This window comes from Glycine soja, chromosome 20 (assembly GCF_004193775.1).
Source record: "Glycine soja cultivar W05 chromosome 20, ASM419377v2, whole genome shotgun sequence".
In the NCBI taxonomy this organism is placed as follows: domain Eukaryota; kingdom Viridiplantae; phylum Streptophyta; class Magnoliopsida; order Fabales; family Fabaceae; genus Glycine; species Glycine soja.
Window position 1 is genome coordinate 24,558,287 of NC_041021.1, and position 8,101 is coordinate 24,566,387.

General features: G+C 33.4%; 1 protein-coding gene across 1 annotated transcript; it reads left to right on the plus strand.

Moving 5' to 3' along the window:
* Nucleotides 1-5,599: 5,599 nt before the first annotated feature.
* Nucleotides 5,600-6,031, plus strand: LOC114401922. The gene has a single exon (XM_028364495.1). It carries the CDS (start codon nucleotides 5,600-5,602, stop codon nucleotides 6,029-6,031), a length of 432 nt encoding a protein of 143 aa, XP_028220296.1.
* The last annotated feature ends 2,070 nt before the right edge of the window (nucleotides 6,032-8,101 follow it).

Consider the following 8,101-nt stretch of genomic DNA (forward strand, 5'->3'; position numbering starts at 1 on the left):
ATCCCCATTTAAGAATGTTGTTTTCACATCCATTTGATGTAATTCTAGATCAAAATGAGCTACTAAGGCCATGATTATCCTAAATGAATCCTTCTTAGAGAAAGGAGAAAAGGTTTCATGATAATGAATACCCCTTTTTGAGTAAAGCCTTTGGCTACAAGTCTAGCTTTATATCTTTCAACATTACCTTTTGAGTCTCTCTTGGTTTTAAAAACCCATTTACACTATAGAGACTCCCTTTCATAATTCTATTAAGTCCCAAACTTGATTTTTAGCCATAGATTCCATTTCTTCATTCATGGCTTCATACCATAATTTAGAATCATCTCTACTCATGACTTGTGAAAACTTAATTGGATCATCCTTAAGTCCGACATCAAAGTTAGATTCTTGAAGGTACACAATACAATCACTAGAAATTTATGTCTTTCTATTTCTTGCATATCTCTTTATTCCTACTGTTTCTTTGAAGATAGGATCTATGTTAATGAGTTCCTCATGTGGCATATCCTCAACATGTAGTTCTTGGTGAGTTGGTTGATGTTCAATAATATCATGTTGATTATTTTGAATATCAGTCAACTCTATTTCTTTCATAGGTGATTTTGTTATTTCTTCAAATTCCTCATGTTAAGTATTTCCACTGCCACTAACTTCATGATCTTCATGAAAATTAGCATTTCTAGCTTCAACTATTTTTGGAGTATGAGAAGGACAATAAAACATATAGCCTTCGGAGTTATTTAGATATACAATAAAATATCCACTAGTGGTTCTTGAGTCCAATTTCCCAATGTTTGGATTATAAATCCTAACTTCAACTGGACAACCCCATATGGGTAAATGCCTTAAACTAGGTTTCCAACCATACCAATTGGAATGGCCTTAGATGGTACCTTATTCAATATATACACAACTATTTTCAAAGCTTCACTCCATAAGAACATAGGTAATACCCTTGTGTTGTTAATCATGCTTCTAACCATTTCCATAAGTGTGTGGTTTCTTCTTTCAGCAACACCATTTTGTTGTGGTGTACCCGCCATAATATATTGGGAAATAATACCCCCCCTCTTGAAGAAACTTTGCAAATGGACGTTGTTGTTGCCCTTTTCTTCTATGTGCCTACCATAATATTTCCCACCTCTATCAGATCTTACAATCCTTATTTTATTTTCCTTTTGTTTTTCTTCTTCGACTTTGAAAATTTTAAAAGCATCAAGTGCTTCAGAGTTTTTTGTATAGAAGATAGAGATACATAAATCTTGAGTGGTCATCGATAAATAAAATAAAATATTTATGACCATTTAAACAAGGTGTGGGAAATGGTCCACAAAAATTTGTATGAATAATTTAAAGAAGCTCATTACTTCTTTTGGGACCTTTACTAGTCTTGTTAGTATGCTTTCCCTTTATGCATTCTATATAAGTATTAAAATTAGCAAATTTGATATTCCTAAGAATTTCTTCCTTTACTAATCTCTTAATTCTTTCCGTAGAAATGTGCCCCCAAGCACTTATTCCAAAGCATAGACGAATTTTCATCCATAATACTTCGCTTAGTTCCAATGTTGGTATGTAAGGCTATGAGATTTGTTTCAAAAACAAGATCTAATGAAAGCTTAAATAAATTTTCAACTAAAAAATCACAACCAACAACTTTATTATCTTTAGTCAATTCAAAAGAATCGTTGCGAAAATGAAAAGACAAATAGAATGTGTAAGCCTATAAACAAAAACAAAGTTTCTAGAAAAAGAGAGAATATAAAAAGTGTGTTTGAATAATAGAAACCAAAATTCAAAACAAGTTTAAAAGTTCCAACAACCTCAACATGTGAACTCATACGATTTTCCACATAGATACTTTGTTCACTTCTCATTGGATTCCACAGGTTTAGAGAGCCCTACACATTATTAACAATGTGAATTATAGATCTCGCATCAATCCTTCTTTATATGTCCCACATTACAGAAAAAACAATTAATCTTTGTTCCATTCCACTTCATTTGGACAGTCTTGCACACTCCAAGAACACCATTGCCTCTTCTCCCACTTCCTTTATTATGAGTCACCATATGAGCACTTTCAGGTGCCTCATGCTTCAATCTCTCTTCCTCTTAAACACACATGGTCAATAATTCATTAATAAACCATTTGTCCTTGTGTGTATTTTAAGAAATTTTAAAAGGACCATATTCAGGAGAAAGTGAGTTGAGAGTGAAATGGACAAGAAATGATTCAAAAATCTCAATTTCAAGGGACTTTAGTTTAGCAATAATATCCCTCATTTCCATAATGTGCTCACACACACCCTTGATATTATCATACTTATGCTTGAAAGCTTTTCCATTAGGATGTTGGTCATGGACTTATAGGAGCTAACAAACTACTCCTCAATAGCATTCATATAAGTCTTAACCTTATCACTTTCAAGAATAGATCTCCTTATGTTTTTGCTTATATGAGACTTTATGAGCATCAAACTCAATTGATTAGACTGCTCCCACTGCTCATAGTTTCCTTATCTACTTGAGCACTTTCTACCGTGGTAATGGATGGTTCATCCATAGGTAGTGCGAACTCCAATTCCATGCACCCCAAGGTTAAAAGAATTTGATCCTTCCCATCAGCAAAATTATCGCCAATCAACATTGGGATTCTTGACTCTAGCAAATTTCTAGGAATAACTGAAATATAAGAAATACATACATTAATGCTACAAATAAAAATTAAACAAGTAAATTCAAACCTTCTTGTAGGCAAAGGTGCAAAAACATGCATAGAATTTACAAACTTTATGTACAAACACCACAATAAATCATGCCTATGAGTATAGAAATATCATGATATTTGATCTTTACTAATTATTATTTTCCTACGGGGAAAAATAATATTTCCTTTATTACATTGCTAAGGATGCTATGATCACTCCTGAACATGTCATCTTATAACTTTAAGCATATAATAATTCAAAACTTTTTTTTATCCAAATCGAACAAAAACAACCATGCAACTACGCAAGCTCCAAGAGTCACAATGATATGCAAACTTAGATAACCTCTTATGATGAATATTTTAAACCAATTCGATCGCATAACATGAATCAAATTATAAAGTTGAGTGCAAGTTTCGTATCCGCAAACCAAAATTATTCAAAAACTAAATCATACCCAAGCTTTATATCATATTTAAGTTTAACCCATTAAGAAACACCCATAAGCTACACATATAATCTCAACAAATGATTATTCTAATCATAACATTAAAGATGAAAATTAAAAAAAAATAGCATGTGACATAAATTTCATGCTGATTTTCCATTTAAATCTATGATTTCATGAAATTAAAAAAAATATATCTCATTTATTTTCATATCTTGTTTAAATACAAATTTAATATCAATTACTTGAACTTTCAATCAAATTATATTAATGGCACATGCAAATGATTACTTCAATTGAAATATGGCTACCAAAATAATAACAATTAATGACAATTGAATCACACAAATTATAAATAAATAGCAACCTAACAACAAATTAATTCTCCTTTAGAAATCTCATGTCCATTATATGATAAGACAAAAGGATACTACCATTGTATAGATTATTGGTTTTGGAAAAAAGACATGATAATAATACCATTCACATAATAAAATATTATATGTCATGATATGTATATAATGTCCATTACAAATATGTTGTGAAATATGCTAAAATTCAAACAATATGTATTAACAATATTTAATCATCATTCATCACAAATCAAAAGACTGTGTTTAATTACACATAGTAGCATACATCGAAACAGAATTATATATATATATATATATATATATATATATATATATATATATATATATATATATATATATATATATATATATATATATATATATATATATATATATGTATGTATGTATGTGATGTGCCATCATTTTCTTCTATTTTCTAAACCCTTTTTGCACCATTTTAATTATTGATTGGTCTTAATTGTCAATTAATTAGGCAGTTTTATTATTTGGGCTCAGTTAGCTAATTTGATGTTTTTAATCTAATTTCAGGAATTAATGAAACATTGGGCTTAATCCGGATTTTGGTTGTGGACTTGAAGAGGGCAAATAAAGCAGCGCTTACCTTAGTTAATTTCTAATTAGGAAATTTCGCAAATTTATTTTATGTTGTTCAGTGTTTATTTCGTTTTGGGCCAGAGTATTGTAATAGGGCCCAGTGACTTTGAGTGACTCTTTTTAAATAGCTGCCTTGGGATTCGTGCAGGGCATTCTATTCTGCTATGCTATTTTCATTATTCAGAGCTTTGGTTTTAGGTTTTCACGTTTTTCTGTTCCCTTGTTACAGTTTTCGTTCTTAATGCAAATTTCCGTTTTCTGCTTCTAATTACGAGTTCATTCTTGCTTCTTCTTCTACTTTCATTTACGTTTCTGTTCATTTATGTTTCTGTTCATTTACGTTCTTGTTCATTTACGTTTCTGCTTCATGCTTCATTTGCATTTTTTGTTTGAATCCATGGAAGGCTAGATTTTCTGGTGTTGTTTCCTTTTGAGGACGAAGCCCAACTCTCTTTGAGGTTTCGTTTGTAATGTGGTTTCCTGGCAGTTTTCCCTTCACCAGTTATCCCAATTTTGTGAATATTAATCAGTGCACGCTTCGTGTTCGATTAATTGCCTCTGAGCCTAACTTGCGTTCATGCTTAATGGACGAAGGGCTAACTGGTGTATGTGGTGCCTAATCACGTATTGAAAACCCTAAGTTGATTTTCGCTTAGTAAATTAAAATAGGGTTGGATTAAGTGGTTGACTGTTAGGGACGAATTCTCCATAACCCAGGATAAGAGAGTGGCTTCTGAATCAGAGGAAACAACCCGTTTTTAATATTAGTAGTTTCGTATTCCATTTTATTTGTTCTGCTCTTTAATTACCAAACAACCAAACCCCCCCCCCCCCATCGTTACTGTTACTGCAAGTATATTATGAACATTTGGCTTGTCACTGCTCGTTGGGAAACGACCTAGGATCACTTCCTAGTTACTGCATTTTCATGTTTATTTGATTCGAGTACGGCCTCGATCAGTATGTATGTATGTATGTATTGTTGAATAACAAGGCTAAATGAATAAAAAGCGATAAGGTTAAGACTTATATTAGTAAGGATTACGTGTCGAGTAACCCATTAAAAAACACCCACAAGATAAACAAATAATGTCAACTAATGATTATTATAATCATACCATTAAAGATAAAATTTTTAAAAAAAGGTTTTAAATTATTATATGCTTAGAGTTATAAGATTACATGTTCAGGAGTGGCCATAGCATCCTAAGCAATGTAATAAATGAATTGTTATTTTGCCTCATAGGGAAATAACAATTATTAAAGATCAAATATCATGATATTTCTATACCCATAGGCATGATTTATTGTGGTGTTTGTACATAAAGTTTGTAAATACTATGCATGGTTTTGCACCTCTGCCCATAGGAAGGTTTGAATTTACTTGTTTAATTTTTATTCGTAGTATTAATGTATGTATTTCTTATATTTCAGTTATTCCTAGAAATTTGCTATAGTCAGGAGTGCCAATGTTGATTGGTGATAATTTTGCTAATTGGAAGGACCAAATTATTTTGACCTTGGGGTGCATGGAATTGGACTTGGCACTACGTATGGATAATCCACCCATTCTCATGGTAGAAAGTGCTCAAGTAGATAAGGAAAACTATGAGTGGTGGGAGCAATCTAATCGCTTGAGTTTAATGCTCATAAATTCCCATGTAAGCAAAAGCATAAGGGGGTCTATTCCTGAAAGTGATAAGGTTAAGACTTATATGAATGATATTGAGGAGAAATTTCTTAGCTCTAATAAGTCCATGGCCAACACCCTAATGGAAAAGCTTTCAAGCATGAAGTATGATATGGGTGTGTGTGAGCACATTATGGAAATGAGGGATTTTGTTGCTAAACTAAAGTCCCTCGAAATTGAGATTTCTGAATTATTTCTTCTCCATTTCTGAATTATTTCTTTTAACATTTCTTACAATACACACTAGGACAAATGGTCTATTAATAAATTATTGACCATTTGTGTTCAAGAGGAAGAAAGATTGAAGCATGAGGCACTTGAAAGTGGTCATATAGTGACTCATAATAAAGGAAATGGAAGAAGTGACAATGGTGTTCCTGGAGTTCACAAGACTGTCCAAATAAAGGGGAATGGAACAAAGATGAATTGTTTTTTTTTTTTTTTGGTAAGAAGGTGGGACATATGAAAAAAGATTATCTCAAATACAAGAAATGGCTTGAAAAGAAAGTTAATTTTACCTTTACATGTTTTGAATCAAATTTTATTGAAGCTCCTGGCAATACTTGGTGGATTGGTTTAGGATCTACAATTCAGATTGCTAATAATGTGCAGGGCTTTCTAAACCTACAAAATCCAGTGGGAAGTGAATAAAGCATCTATGTAGGAAATCAGATGAGTTCACATGTTTAGGTTGTTGGAACTTTTAAACTTGTTTTGAATTTTGGTTTTTGTTTGTTATTGGAAAACACTTTTTATGTTCCATCTTTTTCTAGAAACTTGGTTTCGATTTCTAGGCTTACACGTTCTGATTTGTCTTTTCATTTTCACGATGTTTCTTTTGAATTGATTAATATAGTTGTTGGTTGTGGTTTTTAAGTTGAAACTTATTTAAGCTTTCATTAGATCTTGTTTTTGAAACAAGTCTCATAGCCTTACATACCAACATTGGAACTAAATGAAGTATCATGGATGAAAACTCATCTATGCTTTGGCATAAGCATTTAGGGCACATTTCTCTTGAAAGAATTAAGAGATTAGTAAAGGAAGAAATTCTTAGGAATATTGACTTTGTTGATTTTAGTACTTGTATAGAATGCATAAAGGAAAGCATACTAACAAAACTAGTAAAGGTGCCAAAAGAAGTAGCAAGCTTCTTAAAATTATTTATATAGATTTATGTATCTCTATCTTCTACACAAAAAACTGAAGCACTTAATGCTTTTAAAGTTTTCACGCTTGTCGGTCCAACGCAAGTCTCTATTATGCCAAAATGAAGGGAATTTAGTATGGATTTCATAAACATGGTCAAAGGCAACATTCGGGGTCAAATACCCCTGTCAAAACATAAAGGATTGAGGGGTGTTTCAGATTCTACAAATGGAAACATCATTTTGAAATTCCGATCACGCCAATGTGACCGAGGTTCAGTGAATGCCGCAAAAATAACCTCAATGTTATAAAAAGATAACTTTTACAATGTCTCATTCTCTAGGGTTTTTCAAAGGAAGTGTAAGAATACCCTATTACAGTACCCAACACATAAGAGACACTAAGAAGAACTCAAACTAGCTAGGAGAAGGTTTAGAAGTCAAGATTACCTCAGAGAAACTTTGAAATGAAGGATTGAGGGATTTTCTCCATCGAATCTTTGAGGAGGATTTTGAGGATTCCGCTCCAATTAAAGTGTTCCTCTTGGTGTGGGGGATCAACAGCAAGCAACGACGGCCACCAGTGGTCTTGGGTGGTGGAAAATGAGGTTTTAGGGTTTGGGTGGCATTTTGGAGAAAAGGAGAGTGAAAAAATCGTGTTTTTCACGTTGAAAACGTATTTATAACTTGCAAATCACGCTTAGCGAGCCTGTTGCGCTAAGCCGAAGTCCATTTCTTGCACTTAGCGCAAGAATTTAGCCTTAGCGCAGCCCCCTCTACACTAGGGTAGGCTTAGCGCACCCTTGGGCGATCTGCGCAACTTCCTCTCTGGTTGGAATTGGGCTTAGCGCACCTCTGGACGCTCAGGGCAACTTCCTCTCTGTTGGAATTGGACTTAGCGCACTTCTGGGCGCTCAGCGCCATTCCCTCTCTTTTGGAATTGGGCTTAGTGCACCTCTGGGAGCTCAGTGCAACTTCCTATCTGTTGGAATTGGGCTTAGCGCACCTCTGGGCGCTCAACGCCATTCCCTCTCTGTTGGAATTGGGCTTAGCGCGTCATTTGCGCTTTGCGAGAGATCAAATTTTTTTTGTTATTTTCAAAATCCCAACGGTCAGACTATGGAAATATGTCT